Here is a 24,186-nt window from a genome sequence, read left to right on the forward strand (position 1 = left end):
TATCCTCCACGGCACAGCCAGAACTGATGCACAAAGCAAAATGGGGGCTCAGCAGGATCATTCCAATCTGGCAGCAATGGGGAAAGAGCAGCTCTTGAGTACCTGAAATTGCTGATAAATCAGTTCCCTCCTCTTTTAAGTATCAGCTTGAATTATATATGGTAATACTCAAAAATAAAAAATGTGCATTTCCAATGGACAGTCCTACTCTACTATGAACTCTGTAAGTTATTGAATTGCTGTATTATTTGTTTGCACTCTGTTTTGAGATTGTTTATTGCTTTTGAATGTTACAGGACATATTTAAACTTAATTCTGTGGGCAGACTTTTTTTCTGGCAGCAGACTGTCTTTTATCATTCTGGAAATGATTATATTGGGTCCATTAACTAAAACTTAATTTTTTCTGGAAATGTTCTTGACATTCACTCTGGTATTCAAATAATGCATTATAATTAGTGCTATTTCAATGTTGGCCAGAGAATTAATACCAAATAGATTCCTAGTGATGTAATACATAGAGGAAAGTGCTTTTGGCTCATTCTCAAAGAAGTGGACACTATGATTACTTTTGTTAGTGATTCAGCAAACTCCAAGGAAATTTCCAAGCTAAAATAATATTGTGTATTTAGTATACCAAATATGCCAGCTATGTCAAAGAATAGTCTATTAAAGCTTCAGTCAGCTACTTATGTCTGGTTGGCAAAGAAACTAAAAGAGGAACATAGCAAGTACTCAAAACTGCTGTCCTTACTTATATTTTCTATTTACTTCAATGAATTATTTGCCTTAATGAGAAAAAAATCCCAAACTACTATAGGAGAGACAGAATGAATGAAAATAAGGTCTTTTTTTTAAACAAAATCAAGAACCTTTTAATCTTTTCCTAAAAATACATTAAGTAAATATCTTTCTCAGCAATGTATGAGAAATCCTGATTGGTAAGTAGGTTGTAAACTTTTTAAATAACACAGGGGCCAACTCCCCAAGCTGAATTCCTAAGAAGTAATGTGATACACAGAAATAGCAGTAATTGGGTAATTTTGAAATCATAATAGTTTCATTTGTCTATTAATCTCTTGCATTAATGTCATGTTAATAATCTTACTGAAACGTACAGCACTTGGAGATTAGGTAACTGGTCACAAGCTGATTTGGGGAGAGAGGTGACCTGTGCTCCTGTGAGTGTCCTGTAGAAAGAATTTATGAAAAACAATTACTTTTTGAAGACTGAAAACCAAAATTTTTTAGCACATGCTTTACAATAAGTCAGTATACAGGAAAATAAAACAAAGCAGAAATACTTCTCTAGCACTTACAAACTCTCCAGACTTGTAGTCCCTGTCAGATCAGGAAACTCTGTTAACTGTGAAGCACCATTTAAAGTCCTACAATTAAAAAAACCAATTTCAATAAAATTATGGTGATGGAAGTGTGGGACAACTCTAGCATTACAATATAAAAAGAAAACTAAAATAAAAAGTAAACACATACAGAGTTCTTAGTTCTGGTAAGTGTTGAAAAGCAGATTTTCCAACGAGCTGGATAGGGTTATCATAAAAATGTCTGAAAAAAAAGGATAAAAAGAAATTTAATTTAAAATATTTTAAAATATTCTAAATATATTATTATACCATAATCAAATGAGTAAACTCTCTATGATGAATCACAGACTGTGCCCCTCTGGTTGTAGCAGAGGTCACCTTCTGAGCTTTTCTCACCCTATAATCTATATTCACCAGCCACATGTCACATTTTGAACATTCAGTTAGTCACTGTTTTCCTGTTTTAATGCCAGAAGCAAGTCAACTAAATATCCTCTCTTCCTCCCAGGTTTGCGAAGACAAAATTTCACATATGAAAAATTTTGTTATGACCTGAGACAAATGTAAGGATAGCACTTGAAGAAGTCAGAACTTCCCCTATTCAGAAGAGATTCCCTTGCCCTCTTGAAGTCATGCTGCTTTTGCTCATGGAGTATTACTCAAGATGAATCATTATTTTTCTTACACTTATTTTGCAATTTCTTAATTTGAAGTTGTCCATTAAGTTCATGTAAGACGATGGGAACTCAGAATGGAGTCCATCAAGAGTAATTTTTACCAGCTTTTATGTTGCCAGTAATGCTAAGAGATTTAGAAGTAACCATTCAAATAAAAGGTCAAAGGCCAGAGACCGCTACTTGCTTCCCTTAATCAGGGCTTGAAAACTGCCATTCTTTCCACGAAGCTGGAAAGATACGAGCTTGTTTGCTTGGATGGTGACGTGCTACAAAGTGTACTCACAAAAGAAGCTATTGACAATTAGCTACAAATATGATCCTTAGTTCCACATTCTCTAATACAAAGAGTCATTGAAAAGATTCTTATCACTTACATTGTAATAAGTGAAGGATTACCCACAAATGCACGCTCAGGTATTGACTTGATGTTATTGCTATGAAATCCCCTACAGAGAAAAAAAAGTTTACATGGCAAGGAAAAAAAGTCAAGACTCAGTCTGTAATCACAATGCACAACGGTGGTTTTCTGTTTGTAGAAAGAAAAGTGTCTATATGTAAAGGTATATCCTTGTTTTCTGGAATAAAACAGAACTGAAAAAAACAAAAGCAAAGGAAAAAAAGAGAGAAGAGAAGAGAAGAGAAGAGAAGAGAAGAGAAGAGAAGAGAAGAGAAGAGAAGAGAAGAGAGAAGAGACAGCAAAATTGCTGAAATTCTGCACTTCTCTAAATGAACAAAACTATTCAGATGAAGTAAACTTCAAAATGGAATTTTAAAATTCAGGGTATATGCATGTATGTATACTGATATAATGTAAATATAAACAAGTATATTAACTAAGAACATCAATATTTAGATATTAATAATTGAATAGCTAACAACATATTTCACCCTATGCTAGTTAAACTTCAACTGTTGTTAAACTTCACTATTTTTTTGCTGGATGGCACATGTTTATGAAGGAAATTATTTTATACACTATATTTTAATGTTGATCCTCCCACAACCACCTTTTTGTTGAGATATTTTAAATGTGGACACAAACAAAATGTAATTGTGCCTGCTGGATAGAGAGCCAAATCTTCGTCTCATCATTAATTACTGGACTTCATTCATATGAGTAATTCTCCATTGTGAAAAACAAAAGGAACAACTAAGATTTCAAAAGAACAATGATGATTTGTGTGGGAAACTCCCATTAGTTCAGTCGGGTATGAAGAAGACTTCCCAGCTTAAATTTATGCATTACTAAGCCTCCAATTGTTCACTGAGGCAAGCACTCTTGGCCATTACTTGAACAGGTCCCACATTATTGGTTTTAGCTGTTTAGGCATTGTACTACTGGTGATGAGCTGCAGAGCAAGGCTTTACATCCCTGCTTGTTTTGCATGCAGGCTCTAAGCACAATGAGCATCTCATCTAGAACCAATAAACAGACTGGTTTTAAATGGGATCCCTTGCATGGCAGAAAAACCCCAAGAAAATGGCATGACTACCTCCCAGAGCAATATCTGCTACTAGCTGTGCACAAAAAGGTCACAGTTTGTGTTCTCAGCACCAACTGTGAGAGACACGAGGTCCCATGCAGAACCGGCTGTACGAAGGTGGCCCTGCAATGAGCTGAGCCTCAGTGTGGCTGCGCTCCCACCAGGGTCTGTGGAACACATCCCCTCCTTACAGCATCAGCTCCCAGGGCTACACAAAGCACAGAACCACATGGTCTCATGTCTGTGCTACATTTGGGATGGCAGGTTGCAATTTCAGACCCCAAATGTTTCTTGCACGCAGCTGATACTCAGAGGTGAAATCCTGTGGGGGCCAGTACGTAACCTGAGGCACATCAGGCAGTTTGCTGGTGCATTTGGTGCAAACTGAGTTACCCATTTTTGGCTGCTGACTCCAGAGGGCATCAAAAAGGCAATCCTTTGAGGTCACTGCATTTCATAGCAATTATTTTATGGCATAAACAGCAGCTCAGAACATTTGGGCTGGGAAACTCATAGCCCTGCTGCCTCTTGCAGAGCTGCATTCTGGCAACACAGGAGGTGCTGAGCAGGAGTGCACAGTATCTGGGGGTACCTGCTCTGGAAAAAATCTCAGGTGGCTACTTAAAATAGGCTTTTAGATCTGTTTGTGGTGTGGCAGGGGTAAAACCATGTCCAACTAGTATATGATTACTTATTTTATTAAAAATCTATGCTGATAGTACCACTAACACAGTAAATAATTCAAATGGAAAGAATTCTGAGCATATGCATAAATGTGTACATTGTGTCTATGATGTATGAACATAATTTAATTTCCTTCAGTTTTTAATAATTCAACTGTTTTTCAAAATAAATTCGAATAATTTAATTTCATTGTTGATTTTCCTGATGCAAACTATGCTTGTGCATACAAAAGTATTTATTCACAACATTACAAAGAAATGACTATATATATTGAAAATAAATTGCTTTTAATTTAATAGAGGTGAGGGAGGGAAGTTGGTAAAATTTAATTAAACCTGATGGACTAATAAGGTTGTCATGCCTTCTTAGCTAGAAGACTAATACATTGGACAGTTTGCAAAATCTAACTCTTGTGTTTGGGACTAAAGGTGAATTAATTATGTTTGTTGTTTACTGTATTCCAGAAAGGAAGTTCCTGGACAAGACCCACCGCACAAGGCAACATAAAAGTAAAAGTTGTCAGAACTTGAGAGGCCTAAACTGAACATTGAAAATTATTTTTTATGTATGTTGGCATGCTTATTAGTTTTTCCTAGGATATCAGTTTTTAAGGATTACTGATAAAATCACCAGCATTAAAAAAAGAAATCACATACTAGACAAAACATCCTTCTTCCTAATATGAGCTCTGTACTTACAGCTCTTTTAGGTTTGTTAGTGTCCTGATAGCAGTGGGGAACTCGTCCAGACTGTTGTAATTTAAATCTCTGTGTGAAAATAGATATTATTATTTCGGTTATGCACTGCATAACAGATAACATAACATTGTTGGCATTTGTAATGAACTATCATCTTCTATGCATTGAATAAATACATACAGTAAAAAGACAGGAAATCCTCAAAAGTGTATGGATATTTTCCAACAAAGTCTATTTAGAGCACATTATTGTTCCTATTTTTATCAGCATTCTATTTTTAGTTACATTTTAGCTATTCTGTAATAAAAAAAGTAAGTGAATTCAAGTACTACTAAGGGATTTGTTGTTTTATAAATTCCCACCCTTAGCATTACATTAACAGGGAAAAAATATTTCAAAATGATATTCAATGGTTTTGGTGATCTGCACTTTACATGCCTAATACAATTCTCTATAAATAATTCTAACTGTATTGTTAATTTTAAGACTTGACAACAGTCAAGAGAATAGTTCTAACCACAAAAATTGTAAAAATGATAGTGTAGCTACCATAGTGACCTCTGCTTTAAGAAATGCTCATGCTGTAGCAGTAATTAGACTTTATTCTGGTAGGCTGAATGGATTATAATCCTACTTCTGCCCTCAGCATGACATATGTATCCTTTAGCATTTAGGAGATGGCTGAAACTAAAATTGAGATATGCCAGTTTACTGTGATGCTCTCTGGCAACACTTTGTGAGGAAAACAGTCTGAAAAACTGGAGCAAAAGCCTTTTTAAACAGGCAGGCAAAACCCAAGCCACAGTTTACAATAGATTGAAATTGAAATAGTATCAGGCTGAAGTAATGCAGGCAGGAAACTGCTGTCTGAACTCAACAAGGCTTTCCTTCCTGCTTGTAAATCTCTCCTGCTTATTGACAAAAAGAGATTACAGGCATGTATGGTTTGGTTTTGCCCTCTAGTGATATGTGATTTCCAGACCTACGCGTCAATGCAAACAAATGATCTTAAAGCTGGCGTCCATCATTTACACCAAGATCTCTTCAGATTATTTTGAGACTATCTGGGAAATGGTCTGTACATTATGCAATTACTGTGCTTGAGGCAAGTGCTACACTGTCCTGTTGCAGGGAAGTGGCTGCATCTACATTTATTCCCGGGTTTGTGATTGTCCTCTGTGTTTTCATCTCTCTCGTGCCAGGTGGCTGGGACTGAGTTTGCAATTACTTATTCCATTGTTCTGTTTTTCCCCATTTGTGACCAAGTGCCATGTGAATATCACTTAAATAAACAAAACAAACCATTACATTTTCCCTCTTCCTTTCCTGTCCCCCTTTCCGGTGCTACACTAAGGGACTTCCTCTCAACTCACAGGCAGCTAGAAGTCCAAATTGTAAAACTGCAATTCAGTGGCAAGGGATCAGTGCAATCAAACTGGTGATAAAAAAACCCAAGAAGGCCAAACCTCCTTGCTTCCTAATCTCAATGACAGATGAAAGTTGGCAGTAAACAGGTTTGTGGATAGGAAAGCAAATAGTCACCTTTAGACTAGCAATATCCATGTCTGAAACAATTTGTTTCTCATAACTGGGTTTTTAACCTCTGTCCTGGTTGGATAAAACATCCAAAATCACTAAAAATGATGCAGCTGACTGCAGCAGGTGCGGGAGGAAGCACATGCAAAGTTTTACTGTCCCTGTGGCATTTCTGGGGTCTGGGTGACTCCAGCAGATAACATCTGTATTTGACTAACTGTAGCAAAATAATTTCTGCTAACAATTAGCACTGCATTCCTGTTTGGTATTTTATGTAGATTATGTTTTTGCTGGAAAGCTCAAAAATTTTAAATTGATCTAAACAGAATTACAGTGGAAAGTTGAGGAAGTTTCAGTCTTTACTAGTGCTACTCTTTATCAGAGCTCTCTAAAGATGAAAACTTGGATACAATTGAAACATTTCACCCACTTGTAAAGCACATGTATAATTTGACTACCTAGAACTTTTGCTTTTTCCAGGTATAAAAAAATAAACCCATCAAATTTTATAACTCTCCTCTGTGGCAAGATAGCTTCTTAGTGTTAAAGCTTTTCACTGTGACAATTTCCCAATCTAGCTATTAGTTTTATTGATTGAACAAGACAAATAAATGGTACTAAACTAAGCAACCATAAGTTCATGAATAGTCATTCCTTTTTCTATGCTCAATGCAGTTTTCAACTGTCTTTCAAACAATTTATCAATTGACAATGCTAATTAAAAAGGCAAACTAATTTTATAGTCAAAAATAGGATTTACTACATAGAGTCATTGTGAACTATCACTTAGATCCTGCAGCGATTAGGCAAGCCAAAACCCACATTTGGCTTTTGGGCTATTTTTATTCTTTCAGAATATTAATGAAAACACTCTAAAAAAAAAGAAACAAATAAGAGGTCAACTCACAATGTCTCTAGGCTGTGGAGCCCATCAAAGCATTTCTTTCCCAGGGAATAGATTCTATTGTTATGGAGATGTCTGCAGGGGAACATTAAGCATGCAGTCAGGAAAGTACACTGCACACAGTGGACTAAAGCAAAACATTTTTATAGTTAAATCAAAATTAACTTATTTTCAGGCATGCATTGATTATATGCAATCATACTTTTTCAGGAGCATGTATAGGTGACACCTCTACCACCCACCACCCATTCTCCCAACACTTCTCCATTTGGTTTCACAGAAAGGATCTGTTTTAAAACCACCTAGACTGTTCAAAAGTGTTGTATCCTGTAGTTCCAGGCTGGGGTTTGCATAATGGATAGACATATTCTCAATGATTGCTAATTAGTTAAGTAACATGCCTGAAAAACTGCATGTGGGGTGTGAGATGTATATTTGGAAGATTTGTATTCAGAGAGTGTTAGAGGGTATGGCCCAAAAGAGCAGCCATTGAGGAGATGGTTAACACAGCAGACAGGTAAGGGGCATTAGGCTCGCACAATGCAAAAAGACACAAAGCCATAACACAAACAGTTGTAGCTTCCCTGAAATGACTAAACCAAGTAATCTTAGAAGTGCTGTAACTTGCCTTTCTTTCAAATTATGAAAATCAGTAACTACTTCCTAAAATATTTAGCACTTGAAAGTAATTTTTATATTTTTAACCAATTCTACCCCCTCCTCCCTGCCACCCATCTCAAGTCTCTGAGCTCTACCTATTTGTGTCTTTTAGATTGACATGGAAAAAAATCCAAACACTCTGAGTGAAGCTCATTAATGTGAGTAGATTCAACTTGTAGCCACTCCAGGTAATTTAATTTAAAAAGAATGCCTTTTCCCCAGATTTTTCCTTTTATTTTGTCCTCAAAATGCTACCCCTGTAGTAGAGAGAAACTAAGGGAGGAGGGGTTTAAGAGAAAAGAAAGGCTGTGAATGAGTGGCTGCCAGGGCCTTCATTATATTCTGAAAATATTGTTAGAGATCAGAGGTTCTCTGAATGTTCTGCAGAACCTAGAGAAATTGAGTTTATCTGTCAATCAAAGGCAGGGATTCTGACAGCAAAATAAAAATGTTCTGTGGGTTTTTTCTTTTCTAGGAAAAAACCTAATCAACTCAATATTTTTAATGACTACTCTGACCTTTAATGCTTTAGTTAGCATGAAGAGTGCATCTTCAAATTCCAATTATGTTTGGATCTTTAATTATAAAGGTTTTGACTTGCTCCAATTGACCATGCACTTTTCCACTGTGTTGAAAGTTTGCCACACTGTATAGAGTAGCAACCCAATGAAAGCAGAACCACACACACAGATTTTGATGAGCCAAAAAGATCAGCTATTTTAGGTTGTGAGGAATGATTCAATTATTAATCACTACAAAGCCCAGATGATTAGAAATAAGCAAGGCAGAGCTTAAATAAGAAAATCTAACTGAGCAGAAGCAAGCATGGCATGAAAAGAAATTATTTTCTCCTGCATTTCTTAACTGTCCTCTTACCACTACATTTCTGGTAGGGGTCTAGAGAACAATGTCCAAGACAGTCTCTTGTCTTTTCCATTGCTGATATAAGTCTAGAAGGTCAATCAATCACAAGTCCATCCATTCTTTAACTTGAATGGGATTGATAGTTAATGTAAAGAGAAGGCAAAAGCTTTGCAGCACAACTCAGTGTTTATCCCCAATTTTGGGGCCCCATGGAGACAGAGATAGTGACTATAGCTGTCAATGAAGAACCCTGATGCGTGCCAGGTTCAATGCTTACACTGGGGCTAGAGTATGCTACCACATGCTAAGTGTCTTACATGGTTTCTGACAGCCTGTATAGCTTGATTATGTAATTCTCTCTTCAATAATGTTAATGCTTTCCAAAGCATCCTGAAGTTACTTCTCCATTAAGTTTCTCCAGCCAGTCTAGAGTTTTTCCATTTGGTACATTCCCAGAAGATAAGAAGCTGAAACCATGATTCATAGTCGCCTTCCAGATTTTGGTGCCAGCCGTGCATGTTTCAGTTAGTTGAACCGGTATGCAAACGTAACCAAATACACAACTACATATACTTTCTATGACAGGAAATGCATATTTTTTCTACTGGATGGCATTCTTTCCAAGTTCCCCAGAAAGATTTCCATTCATTTCCTGTTTCTAATCTTCTCTCTTTCAATCTTTGACAGCACACAATGCACCCCTTCCTTTGTTTTGCTGACCAGATAGGGTGATTTTTAATTCCTTTGAATATTTTATTGAGATGGAAACTTTGAAGCTAGATCAAAACAACTGATTTAGCAAATGCTAGTCAAACTGTACCAAGATGCAAAAAAAATCTGTTTCTCTAAGAGGCCAAAGTCCTGCAAGAAGACATTGTGTATAAAAAGCAATCAATAAAGCTTACAGAACTACCAAACTGGAGAGGTTTCCAAAGGCATAGTCCGGTATGTAATGAATTTTATTCAGTGCCAATGTCATTGCCTGAAGTGCTGGTAAATTCCTAAAAGCTTGGACAGGAATTTCTGTCAAGGAATTATCGTCTAGCCACAGGTGTCTAAGGGAGACCAAGCCATTGAAGCAGTTGGGGGGTACATAGTTGATGTGGTTGGCATCCAGACGCCTAGGAGAAGAAGAAACAGAGAAAATTGACTTCAAGAAAAGAAAAGTGTCTTTGCACAATAGCTATAAGAAGTTGTCACCATGAACATAACCCCAAAGGATGGGCATGGGTTGCCACTTCCAGTTTTCATTTCCTGGAGATTCTACATTCCCATCTTGCTTGCACACTCATCCTTGAGATCTAAAATCATGTTTACATGTCTGCTTATCAGCTGGCTCTGCAGAGACAGTTCTCCTTTGGAGCCATCAACTCACTGAAAGCACACACACTGATCATTTTTGAGCAGAGTCTCTCTAAAGACTGGGTACGACTTTGTTTCCTTTCCCAATTGTTTGAAACCATAGAACAAAAAAGTGCAAGAAACTTATCCAGAGAATCTCTTCCAGAATCTACAAATCACGGAGCTGCAAGATAATTTGGATTTCTAAATGCTAAACACCCATTTCAAGACCCATAAATAGAACTCACTTCTGAGCCTCTGGAGGTTCCTGCTTTACCTTTTCTTTAATATTATGGAGTTATAGAATCACAGAATGAGCTGTATTGGAAGGGACCCACAAGGATCATTGAGTCCCACTCCTGGCCCTGCACAGGACCATCCCCAAGAGTCCCATCATGTGTCCAAGAGCATTGTCCAAACACTTCTTGAACTCTGTCAGGCTTGCTGCTGTGAACACTTCCCTTGGGAGCCTGTTTCACTGCAAATATTGTTTATCCTAATGATTCTAATGAAAACTGAAGTTCATATTTTTTTTAGTAGCGGAACATAATGTTTATTACCTAGAGATTAGTATTGCCAATGTGACGTATTTGTGTTGAAAAAGAAGTTACTAAACGCACTTCAGCTGCTGCAGAGCCAACAGAGGGAGCTCAACTGCACGTTGTACCTTTGCAGAGTCTGCAGGTGATGCTTTGTTCTCACACTTGTGTAATTAAGGATTAAAGCTAGCAAACCTTTTCAGATGTGGTGCTGCAAATACAACGTCATCTATTCACCGGCTTTTGGTTTTGCTGTGTTTTGCTTTTTCATTGTGAATCTTTCAGGGAAAGATTTAAAAGTGCACTTCAGATTTCTGAAAATTTGTGAAACACCCCGTTGGAGATGTGGGCCCTGATAAACTTTTTCTACTTTTTCTACTTTGCAGTGACTTATACCTTTTCCATAACATGAAAGCTGTGCTCTAAAAATTTTCATGAAATGTTTAGAGAAGAGTAATTAAGTGAATGGTAAAACAGAAATAAGTTTAAATAGATGTTTGAAAATACTACAGAACAAACAGCCACACCTGGGGTACAAAGAAGTAATTCTGTACAACCTAAATTTGGTCTCTTTGAGACAAATGCAATACTCTTTGTGGTGGGCATACTAATCTCTTTATTTAAAGCTGCTTCCTCATTTACAGTCATGTAAAATGTCAGGTCCATTCTATCTCCTGTTCCATGCTGGCCCTACCTACTTCATGAGAACAAATAATGACTGCTAAGGCTCCGTGCCAGGCTGGCAAATAACTGAGACAAGGTCAGTTGGAACAAATTTATAAGGTTCAGTGTCAAAGCCCTTGTACAATTAAATTTTCAATATAATAACTGACATGTCAGGCAGCAGAGACAGAGCTTCCAAAATAACTCAGTGGTCTGTCAACAAATGGGTAAGGCTGGAAATGTTTAGAAATACTCATGTTTTTCTTCCTCCTTTCCTCAGGCAACAACCATGTTATGCCTGTGTTTTCAAATAAGGTATAATTTGAATGAGTAGATGAGATTTCTTTGTGTTCAGTCAGAAGTAAATTTCTTCCCTGGGTGATGCTGGTATGTAAACTAAGAAGTTACAGTTGCCTTAGTTTGACAGTTTCCCTGATTAAAGAATGGAGGCTTTATTCAAACTCCATGTGCTGCAGTATTGCAGTTAACATCTCAATGTTCAATAGGAAGGTTGCCTGTGCAGCCCTGATGTCCCTGCTCACCCCACAGGAGTCACTCCCAGGATGGCTGGCTGTGTGGAGAAGCCAACAGTTACTTGTTTGTATGTGACCCTGTGGCTGAAATGGCAATATTTCTGCTGTCGTCAGTGAGACCAGGATTTTTATCTTACCAATATTTTGTAGCAAATCAAGGAACAGATTTTTTTTTTTAATAGCTGAAGTTTCCAAATATAAACACACCACTGGCTATGTAAATAAAACCCACAGAACAGAAAGAAAAACAGAACTGCTGTACTGTAAATGAAATTCCAGATAGTTGAATTATTGTTTAAATAAAGCTTGGAAGAAACAAAAAAGCTGCAGTGATTTGTGCTTCAGGTTCTGTAACTGGATTACATATCCTGCAAGTAATTATAAGAAGTACTGCCTCAAGTGCTCTTTCGTTATCTAATCTTTTTTAAATTTCCAAGCAGCATTTTCCCTCTTGCAGATATTAAAAGGTTTCAGTAGTGGTTATGTTTCCTGTCATACTGTAGGTAATGCACACTGATGTATAAAGGACTGATCAAAATCACCCTTTTCAGCCAATTGTTTTTACATGTGTTGATCAAAGTTTTGGCACTTTCAGAACTAAACCCATTAACTCACAAACATGACCCTATTTATAACTGAAAAATATATGTAGATAACATGTGGTGAGTTTGAAAGCTGCTATTATATTCCAGAGAGAGCTAATTTAGGGAAACAGAAATACTTGATCTCCTCTGATAGGCAGCATGTAAATAAAGCAGCCACTATGAAATTCACCATGAGCTTACTTAAAATGTCTAAACCTTTCAAAGCAAATGCTTGAGCTATGTGGACTGTAACCCACTAGTGTTTTCTGTGACACACTGTGAATTCTGCGACCATGTGCACAAATTATGAAAAGATATTGTCCATGTAAAATGAAAACCTCATTTACTGGTACAGACAAAGGCAGTTGTTTGAAAAAGATTTGATTTGCATGTTTTAATCAATTTAATATGAATGGATGCTAAGTTTCATACCAGTGGTAGGTTTCTAAGGGAATATATATATATATATAATTTTTTCCCATTTTCTGTATCTTCTCTCAAAACCAGCTACAAGGTAGGTATATCTCACAACCAAAAAATTCCTTAATATCTTGTTGGAGCGCCTTGCTCATTCATTCAGGTTTAAATCAAATGCTAGATAGATCAGGAAGGAGATTTCTCCCAAGCCATTTTTCCCTCTGGAATGAACAGCTATTACATGGATTGCCTCGGTTTGAATGGATGAGGGCCAGAACACAATGAAAGGTCTGCAGAAGAGAGAAGCCACAAAGAAGTCAAGGATAAAATGTTTCTTTTGATGTTTAAATTTAAAGTAGGAGAGGTAAGACCAAAGGAAAAGGGACTGTACCTAAGAGGTAGGGGAGGCAGAGATGGGGGAGACCAGGAGGACTGATTTGGGGCATGGTGGATTAAATAAATTGGCTCTTTTCCTTCTCATTGCACCTTCCTCTTCTGACTCAGCTCTGTAATGCAGGGAGCCTCAGCCAAGTTTCTCCATGAAGTATGGAGCAGTGATGGACAGGGGTTGTGGACAGGGCCTGTCTGGGGAGGCCATAAAGGCCAGGAGAGGGTCACTTACAACCCACCATCTTTGTTAGTGTGTTGGCATAGAGACTCTCTCAGGAGTTTGTTCACAGGATTGACTAAAGTACCATTTAGGTAATGGCAAGTGACATCTAAACTAGCTTTGAAAAGTGGATGTAATAAAAATAGAGCTGGCTGTTGTGAGCCATGTTTTTCAAACCTGGTCTTTTAAGCAGGATATCCCCTTTGGTCCACAGGGGAAAATGCTAGGACTATTGTAAAAAGCTTAATTACAACACAACAGTCCAGCAGTTCTCACATCTCAGTTTTACAGGACTGATACAAAGAACCCTGCATGGCAACAAGAAGACCAAAACAGAAAAATAACAAGTCACAGTTTAGGAGCATTTGTTTCTGTCCCACTGCTCAGCTTTACATGAGGAGGTTTCTGCAGCCCTGGGAGTTTCTCAATCCATCGTATTTCTCTTCACATTCAGATGTGCTGCTCAGGGGTGTTGGTAAACCTGCCTTCAAGATGATGGATGCTATCTGCTGCACACAGACAAGAGGCCAACTGCATTGCTATGTTTATGCAAAGGTATAAACCTTGGCTATGATACTGGGTACTTCCAATCCCCACAACTGGGAAGAAGTGGGGGCTAGCAGCTGTTGGGTTATCACAGGAACCTGGCTGCAGACTCAGATCATGACCCCACAGATAGACAGGCATGTTTGATGTGTCTGGGAGCACCCTCAAGTCCTCAGCCGAATGGCTCAGAGTGACCTCTCTTAGCCTCCCAAGCAAGCTGTCACCTGCTGGGGACAGTCCCAGGGGCATGTGATCTACCAGATGAACCCCAGGAATACATTCCCCAGTTCAAGGCAATGTTCTTTGGCATGGATCAAAAGCATGCCAAGGACTCTGTTAAGAGTGCAGCTGGGCAGGGGCCCATGGCCAGAGCCAGGGAGTGCTCTGAAGCACAGCCTGCCCTGCTTGTGATTACCACAGTGGGTCAGTGCACGGCCCCAGGACCTGACTGGAAATCTGCTGTAAGCCCCTGTGCTGCCAAACACTCCAACAGCAGCTTCTTGCCTCCCACATACCCTGGCAGGCTTCAGCCATGCAGGATGATTTCTGGCTAGCAGTTCTGAGGTTGAGAAATTTGTCTGTCTTAGAGATGTGATAAATCTCCATGCTTTTGAGATTACTCATACGACAGGAAAGAGTCAGATGCCTGGTGCCTTCTATTGGATGAAAGAAAACATCACCAGCTGGCCTGGAACTGCTGATCTAATACAGTCTCTTTGCACCCCACTTTGAGAACAACTGACTGGTTGAGTTAGAGCTGCACATTAAAAAAAAAAAAAACAGTAGCAAATGCATTTTAGGTAACCTTGCACCTCTACCTTCCTCTCCTTGGTTATCAATCCAGAAAAATGTCTGTGACTGAGAGGGGTGGTCTGATACTGTACTACTGCTTGGTGTTTCAGTCACTCTTCTGTTGCCCAGTGCCCTGGTGCCGCAGCAGCCCGGATGGTGAAGGTGTGCAATAAACCAAGGAGACTGCAAAAGCGAGTTTTGAGACATCTTTGTGTATGTGTAGACATCTGCATGGGTACAAACAACCTCAATTTCAAATGTGGGAAATTCCTCCTCTGGGAGTTTGTGGGTACCCGTTGAGGTACCAGCTTTCTTAAGAAGGCTAATACCTTCTGTAGCCTTCATTATCATGGGGTGTGACATGGAAAACCACAACTAAGGCTCCTGTCTTTTCATGAAAACAGTTCTCGGGAGAGAATGTAGCTTCATCAAAGTTGTTTGGTCTTTCAATTAAAAATCAGGATTATTAACAGAAGCATCAAAGTGGAAAATAATTGTTCAAATTTAATGTTTCTGGGGAAAAAAGCGCTGGGTTTTAATTTTAAGTCTGAACTGGAAGAGTTGCAGAAGTATGTGCCCTCAAAGTCTTCCAGTGCTTTTTTGGGCTAAGCATGGAAACTTCTCTTGAAATGTCAAATATTTGGGAGAGTAGGAGGACAATGAAAAATCCATTTGCTGACCTGTTCCAGACAGGTAACTACTGAGAACATCTGGGACAAATTCTAGATAATATTTTGTGTCAAACCTGGTGTCAGCATCAGATGGCCTATAAATACTGAAATACCCTATAAATAAAATATAAGAAATCTACAAATTATGTTGGAAAATGCTAAAAAATTTCATTGACACTGCTGTTATTTGTTGAATTACTTTACTTCACTAAATTGCAGCTTTGCAGGTTGTTAAGGGAGAAAAGATGGTTTATTTTTTCCACCTGTCAACTGTTTAAAGTGCTTTGTTGGCTATTCTGCCCTATTTTCCACTATCAAAGCAAAAGTCCTTTAAATGTCACAGGAATGAGAGCAAGTGATACAGTAAATAATGCGTGCTTTGAAATGTTCTTCATGGCTGGTGTAGCATGGGCAGTGAGATAGCACCCAACCTGTTCTTAATTTTGACTATTTGTGTGTCTGACAATGCAGCAGTAAGAGCTGTTTAGAGATCATTAACAATGATGTCTAAACAAGAAAATAAATAGAATGGAAGTTTCATCTATAGTATTCACTGCAAAGGGTTGTGTTACAATAATCCAAATAAAAGAACAGCAGAAGGTTTTCCATATGCAATGCCAATTACCCTTTCCTCCTTTATTTAGCAACACTTGAAAATGGAGATCTGCAGCTTTGCAAGTGGCTAGTAATATCAAATATATATTAACATATTTGGGAAAAAATAAAAAAATATTAATGGTATGTCATTGCCAGTTTTTGACCATGCCCTGCTTGTTCAAAAATACTGAAATTATATGTCAATTCCATTATATAAAGGGTGAAATTAAAAACAAGATGATTGTACTAGAGAAACAAAGATACCTATTTAAACAAATACCTGCCTTAAATGAAAAAAAGTTTGACAGAAAATAAGCTGCTAATTAAAAATGACACTTGAAAAACACATCAATATACATATATATTAAAAATCATGAAAAGTTTTCTTGATTTAAACACAGAATGGAGATATTGATGATGTGTGAAACACAAAATCAAGATATTTCCTTCTTATAGTCTTTTCTAAAGAAATACATTTGCTCAAGGTGACTAATAGGGATGAGAGTATTCAAGTGACTCTTTGAACCCTGCTGCCAAGTACTAAGTTGTGACACATCAGTGGTTGTGTGTTCCTCCCTTTCAATCAAGGCATCTGCACACTCTGTTGTGCTTGACAGAAATAAATGCCATTTCAATTGTTAGGACAAGCAACTCGGATAATTTGTGTTCACACTAGATTTCTGAGGAAAAATTATGGCCTATGCAATAATACAGAAACCCTTCTGCTCAAAACCACATCTCAAAATCAGCATGTACTTGTTACTTCCTTGATCCTCCTGCCAGACAGGGAACTAGAGTCCTATGCAAACATTGCCCAAGCTCTGGTAGCTGAACTCATTTATTAATCAAAGCAGCACATTGCTGGTTTTAAAAACTGAACTACAAAGACTTTTATAAAACTGGGGAATATTTTAATATTGTTTCAATATTATTTTTTTGCTTCAGCGACAGAAAAAATTGTCTTTCATTTGTTTAGATTTTCTCATGGATTTTTCTTGTCAAAGGTGGCATTCACAAATCTTACGTGTTTTGGGTTAACTTTTGTGCCTATTTCTCATTTTATAGTAATTATTGAGTAATATCTGCTGTCTGAATAAGATTTATCTGTTCTAGAGGTAAGTCAAGCCTTAAGAAATTTATGAATATTTGTCACTCAAACTTGTCATAACATTCTACATACTGGCAATGCAATTTGGACAATAAAGTGGAAGAAATTGTTGCTTGTTCCTGCAACACATTGGCTCTTATTTTCCGTACCACAGGCCATTTAACATCAATTAATTGTTCTATCAATATTGACACCTATACTGTCAGTTTTTAGCCTGGAACTGGATAATAGGGAGAGGATATCATCCAGAAATACCCTGGATGCAAAAATTTGTGATGATTTTGCATTATAAGTGAATGTGGAATATTAGTGTGTGCGTACATATTGTGCACACATGCAAAATTAAACACGAATACTTCTATAAAAAGGATTTTAACATAATCCTCTTCACATTTATTAAGGTATCAAGGCTGTTGCTATGGTTTGCCCCTTTGCATGACTGCGTTTCTTGAGGAAAAACCACAAAAGGAAGATATTTGACTCCCAACACCAGCTTCCCCCCCCCCCATATATGCTAACTAAAGCAAAGGGTTAATGAGGCTTTGAGAAATCATGCCACCTGCAGACCTAAACATAATAAAGAGAAGAAGTTGTTATCTTATAGAAACTGCTTTTGAGAAGGCTTTTAACCTCTTAATTACACTCTTGAAAAGACTCCTGCTATTTCAAAGGCTTCAAGAAATAATTCCTATTGTAAATCAGAAACCAATGCAAAACAACCTTGTGAACAGAAAATTCCTAGACTATATGAAACAAGAAATTGAATCTGTGCACACCTTTATCTGGCAGGCACAACCCCCTTTAAGCAAACAAAAGAATAATAGTTTTCTTTTCCTCAAAGAGGTCTCTTTTGCCAGTGATCGTTTTTCAGGTGATAGTAGTTTTTCTGTACAAACCCCTATCATTCCATCTTGAGTCTGCTACGCAGCTGTCTAAAGGTTTCTACTGACCATTCCTTTTCTCCCTCTGTTTTAATTCAGTCCTTTAAATAGACTGCACAAATTCCAGTTTACTTCTTCAACTTCTTCACCCAAGGGAAAAAAATATCTGCAACAAAGCCTGAGTGAGACTGTCATTTTGTTTAGCAACTGTACTGAAAATTCAACAATCTCTTTCAGAGTAACAAAGGAACTCTTGTTGGCTTGGCTTATCATGTTTTGGTCCAGAATGTGTATAGAGTGATGTGATCTCAGCAAGATTTTTTTGTTTGTTTAGCAGAAACAAAACCTAATATAGTCACTAGACCAGCATTTTCTCATGACTTTTTCAAAGATCAAAGGAAAGAACTGTAACCTCAAAAGTATATGGCTGAGATATTTCTGTCTGTGTCTGGTCAATAAAGGAAAAAAAGCATTGACCAAATAACAATTATAAGATAATTAATTCTTAGGGCTGTTTCACCTTTAGAAACCTTAACAAATGCTTTGTTTATTAAGGAGGCATAAGAACATGGGAGCTATTACAGCATAATGTGTGTCTGTGTAGCGCTAAGTTATACACAGATGACATGATTTTTCTGTAAATAAACTAAATTCATTAATTCTGATCTTCAGATTTTGGCTGAACAAAATGTATATAAAATATATTAACCTTCTGGTGGAACTTCTTTATCTACACAAAAAAAAAAAACACAACAGTTTCTTCAACATAGCACACTTCTCAAGCAGCACATCTTAACTCTAACCAGATTGGTACAGATGTTCATTCTATCCCTGCCAATGTCAGACTTTTACTTCTGATGTTGGTGATCAGTGCACATTGTAGCACCATTTCTTGTGAAAGCTATTTGAACTTCCGGATTGAATTCTCTATTTGGATCTTGTAATGTTTTAGGAAAATAATTTTATTTGAGAGTAATTCCTTGACAATATAAGGTGGTCAGCTAAAGCATAGAGAAGAGTCATTTGACATTTTCCTCTGAGCAAAGGAATGAAAGAAATGCTTTTCTGTCTTCAATCATCTAGATATTTCATGCTGCAAATTCAAAATCAGTAGCTTTAGAAAAATTTGTGATTTTTTTTGTATCAGGTGACAATACAATTTTGTGGGTAGTTCAGAAACTGACTCAATTTACTGCGTCCTCTGTTTAGACAGCAAAAACATCTTTGTGGTTTCAAAAAATGAAGTGCAAGTGCAGCAGAAGAAACTCTTGATGCCCAAATGCCTGAACAGGAACATGGCAGATGAAGTCCAGTAGAGACAGGTGTCAAGAGAGGTGCTGAGGGAAAAGGCAATTCCAACTTTACAGGACAAGTTCCTGAGTAGCTACTAACATGCTAGAAAGAAGTCCTGCAGTTGCAATAAGAATGAAAACAACAGCTTAGCATTCAGTAAAGGTTAAAAAAATTACACAAAACAAAGTTTTGAATTAGTAGGAAAGCAAACAAAAACACATAATTTTTTGCCCTCTCTAAACCCATGGTGGCAAGCACTTTAAACATCCTGTACAGGACTTATCTCTCCTTCACTCATCTCAGATAAAATACATGAGAACTGAAAAAGAGTACAGCAACATGACAAGGATGACAGAGGAATGGAAAAGCTTCCACATGACAGACAATCCTAACAGATTACATCTGAAAAATTGACCAATAGAGATACAAGAGAGGTATATAAATCTGGTGTACATGAATACCAAATTGGTGCTTCCACCTGATGCTGCAGAGAACATCAAATGTGGTGAAAAGTTCCAAGTACATATCAGAAGGTACTTCACCATGCTAGCTGACCAGACATGCAATCACAAAAAATCATGAGTGTTTCACTGGCTCAAACTGCAACTGCACAAACCCATTGAAGAAAACCCTTTAGCTATCAAAGCCACAACAGACTCAGTGAGTCCCTGAATGCAAATCTCTGGCTGCTGGAACAGTTTACCAAAGCAGTATTATACTCTTTGCTGGACCTTCTTTGGCACCTGTTATTGCAGGCTGGATGTTGGGCTAGGTCAGCTTTTAGCACAACTTGGTACAACCACTCTTATAGGGTAGAAGCCCACCTAAATAATTTCATTCATACCACGAAGCAGCCAATCTTCACTCTTGGTCTAGCAGTTCTGGCAGCAGTTCTGTTAAAACCGAAGCTTGTGGACTGAGTCAGCATGGACAGTCAAGAACTATAAATACAGAGGCCTGCCTGAAGCACAGAATATAATTAAGTATCCTCTAGTACACTTTGTTTCATGAGTTATTAGGGTTTTCCATAGTGCTTAAAAAGAAAAAAAATTACACCGAATGAAAAAAAAGAAGGGAGTAATTTGGGATTCCTTTTCTTCCCTGGTAAGGAATACTAACAGGAAGCCATGTTTTTGACAGAACGCATTGCAAACCAACGAGTGTCTTCTCAGATGTTGAACCCGTCTATAATGCTGCAAAGAAGCTGCCAGTGTAATGAAATTACTGGAATGAAATCAATTGCTTTTGATGTTTAATTGACAGTACAATTCTCTTGAATAGCAGTTCAAAGAGAATTAAAAGAAAAAGTTGATTCATCACATTACAAAGCAATATTAACAGATAATTATTAGGTAATTGTGTATTGCTGCTCATGCAAGGTTGCAAATTGATTAACCAGGTATACTCACAGAGACTGCAGGCTGCGCAGGTTCTGGAGTGCTTCGGTAGGAACCTGCCGTAGCTGGTTATTCTGCAGCATCCTACATTGGGAGTAGCACAAAAGCCAGAATCACCACAGTAAAGATCATTTCCTTCTACTGCAAATTTCCTTCCAAGTTTTCCTTTTTTGTACAGGTCTTACTTCAAGATTACAAAGAAAGTTACAGAAACAGTTCATTCCTGTGCCCCTGCCAAAGGCCTGCTCTCTTCAAGGCAAATAAATGCCTGTAGCATATTAGCTTTGTTAACACCTAGACATCAGCTCTGAGCAGGATTTTCAAAGCAGCTAAGGAAGCTACAAGAATAAATCTGATTTGCTTTCAGTAGGGCTTGTAACTTCCTAATTGCCTCCAGCGATTCTGAAATTTTCATTCTCATGCACTGATATTGTTCCCTTTCTGAAGTGATTCTATTCTGATAAAGCTGTGGAGGACTGACTCTTGAAATCCTTATTCAGGAAAATGCAACAATGGCAAATCAACTCAACTGTGTGAGACATTTATGATTTAGTTTGAATAAAATTTTATCTCTATAAATAAACTGCTAATTTTTTTTCAGTTAAATAAATTTTCCCAAACCAAAGGTTGCTAGCAATGACTTGACAAATCTTTTTTCTCAAATATCACATCATTTACCTTGCAAAGATTGAAAAATCATTTTCCACTCCTAAAGAATATTCCTCCTTTTGAATATGGTTTCATTCATACTACCTAACACCCTTGTTTGGACCAACTCCTACATGTATAAATAATCTATGTGGGTAAGTCCAAAGTAGTACATGCTGCCTTCAAAAGGAGGCATATTCAATGGGACATTGTAAATGAAATAATTTCTGGCAGGCCTAAATCTGCTTGGGCCAATAAGAGCTACAGCTTGCCAGCTTAGAAGTAGGTGGAGCAGGAATCTCTTCGTACTTCTTTTCCTGCTAAATGTTTTTTCAGTACAGATTTGTACAGTAGCACCAGGCCAGGCTTGACACTGCTTAAGAGGCTGCTGCTCTTGCTAATAATACAGTTTCTGTGAACTTTACATGGGCAAAGATCCCCTCTAGTGTAAACACTGTGAGATGTAGCCTGCTAGTAGTTTTAGTAACTATATGTACTGTCTTATTACTCCAAATGATACAATTTTGTAATATTTTTAATAATTTATATAATAGTCATTACCTTGCAAAGAAAAATATATAAAATGTGAACTGTTTTAAATTAAATTGTCTTGTATACAATAACATTTTCCCCCCCATGTCTCTCAAGAAAAGGAAACTCCCAGTTTTGTGTGATGATGAAAAATTCAGCTCAAATCAGGACTTTTGAGATAATTAAAGAAACTATTAACTGAATCAATTTTTACCTTTGATATTGTACAGAGACATCTACAACTTGATGAGCAAGTTGTTTTTAGAGGGCTATTAATGTTTTCCAACTTTTGTTTAGGATACTTTCTATGTGAAAAAACAAAGATTTAATGATGTTCATATGTATCTTCAATTGAATTGTTCAAAACGAGTTGATCAAAATATGTAATTTACTTGATCAAAACTTCACTGGTTAATTAGTTCCCTAGAGCATTTAGGAAATCAGAAATATATTAAACAACACACAGTTTACTTACAGCACTTTAAGACTGAAAAGGCCAGCAAACGCTCCCTTAGGAATGTATGTCAAGCCATTTCCTGCAAGACGTCTGCAAAGTTTGAAAAAGGAAAAGAGTGAATAGCTTTTCTCCTCACGTGGAATTAATTTGGTTGCTAAAAAGTGCAACACAGCTATGTTTGAGCAACTGATGCCAGAGGCAGTCAAGAGCCTAGTTTTTTCATTAATACACTTAAAAAAAAAAACCCAACAACCTCCCCCCCAACCAAAACCAAAACAAAACAACCCCACAAAAAGACAACAACAAAAAAAGAGACGTCTGTAACTGCAGTGTTGATTCACTGAGAGCTGGACTGCAGCAAAAAATTCAATTTCATTGCAAATTTGGCTTATGGTTTGTAATTGAATTACTCATATTCTTTTCAGGGTTTAGAACAATCCCAGCAACTAAAATACAGACATAGTGACAACCACTAGCATCATAGGATTTACAGGCATGAACTTTTGGAATTGTGCATGTACGATTTCTGCGAACATTTCCCTCATTTGCACAAACATAAAAATATATCCACATAGCACTGGTTAGAGTTCATTCTGAAATAACTACATGTAAAACTACTGTACTGGTGGAATAACAGTTTTCTCTGTGAGCACATGTGTAATAGGCTGGCAAAAAGTGTATTTGTTCAAATCTGTAGGGCTTTTCCCCCCTATTTCTACTGCATGCCTGAAGGTATTTTACAGACCTAGGTAAGTACACCAAATAACTCTGTAAAGCATGTTACTCTGACCAAAACCAACCAACCAAACAAAAAAAGACAAAAAATAAAAAAGACTGCATCATTCTGTAAGATTTGTGTCTAAGAATGAGAGAATCTATTTGATATGAAATAATGGCATTTCCATGTTCCCCATTAGTGCAGCTCTAGAGGATCCTGGAAATTACTCAAAGCCAGGTTGGATGGGGTTTTGAGCAACATGATATAGTGGAAGGTATCCCTGCCCATGGCAAGGGGTTGGAATTAGATGGTCTTTAAAGTCCCTTCCAACCCAACCCACTCTATGATCTTGCATTCAGCCTTCTGACACCACAACTCAGCCCGAATTTGCTCTGATACCTGTACCCTACCTGGAAATCTCACTGGTAAGGGACAACTTCCTAGTAAAGCTCCTTTGAGTCAGTAGGGCCCCAGTGTATACTCCTGGCTGACAAAACCCACAAACTGATATGATGTAACCCCTTTACAGAACAAGTTAAGCCAAGTGGAATTGTATGCCCCATCAGCCAAGATATTGCACACCAGGATCGCAGAGCCCAGAGCTGACATTTGATTCAGCCCCTGGCCCCTTAGGAAAGAGCACAGGACTAGCTCCAGGAAGGTCCTTAGGTACCAAGCTGCCAGAGACGAACCTACAGTGCTGAAATAGGCACCAGATTTGCCCAAACTGTTCATGGAGAAGGCCAAGTACTTTTGACTGGAGTCCCAAAGATCCAGCACTGACTGGCCCTTAAATGCTGTCTTCTTTTGGGGTTGAGTGTTCTTGCAGCTAACCACAGGGTCCTACGCACACCTTGTTTTTAGCCACTGCTTCCATACAGAAAATAAAAAGATACATTTGGCTATATCTTGAAAAAAAAAAAAAAGAAAGAAAAAAAAGAAAGAAAAAGTAAAGAAAAATAAAAGATCTAGATCTTAGTTCCAGAGACTTTTCAGAAATATTCATTCAGTGGAAGAGGTTCTTTCCTG

General features: G+C 37.6%; 1 protein-coding gene across 1 annotated transcript in view; it reads right to left on the minus strand.

Moving 5' to 3' along the window:
• LGR5 (leucine rich repeat containing G protein-coupled receptor 5) overlaps window positions 1-24,186 on the minus strand; it is a 58,324-nt gene that overhangs the window by 17,415 nt on the left and 16,723 nt on the right. Inside the window, exons 3-11 of the mRNA XM_005419214.3 lie at window positions 22,458-22,529; window positions 20,816-20,887; window positions 9,737-9,952; window positions 7,311-7,382; window positions 4,868-4,936; window positions 2,376-2,447; window positions 1,494-1,565; window positions 1,319-1,387; window positions 1,118-1,189 (exon numbers count right to left, since the gene is read on the minus strand). Of these exons, the coding sequence (XP_005419271.2) occupies window positions 1,118-1,189; window positions 1,319-1,387; window positions 1,494-1,565; window positions 2,376-2,447; window positions 4,868-4,936; window positions 7,311-7,382; window positions 9,737-9,952; window positions 20,816-20,887; window positions 22,458-22,529 (786 nt within the window). The remainder of the gene's footprint in view (window positions 1-1,117; window positions 1,190-1,318; window positions 1,388-1,493; window positions 1,566-2,375; window positions 2,448-4,867; window positions 4,937-7,310; window positions 7,383-9,736; window positions 9,953-20,815; window positions 20,888-22,457; window positions 22,530-24,186) is intronic.

This window comes from Geospiza fortis, unplaced genomic scaffold, assembly GCF_000277835.1.
Source record: "Geospiza fortis unplaced genomic scaffold, GeoFor_1.0 scaffold166, whole genome shotgun sequence".
NCBI lineage: Eukaryota > Metazoa > Chordata > Aves > Passeriformes > Thraupidae > Geospiza > Geospiza fortis.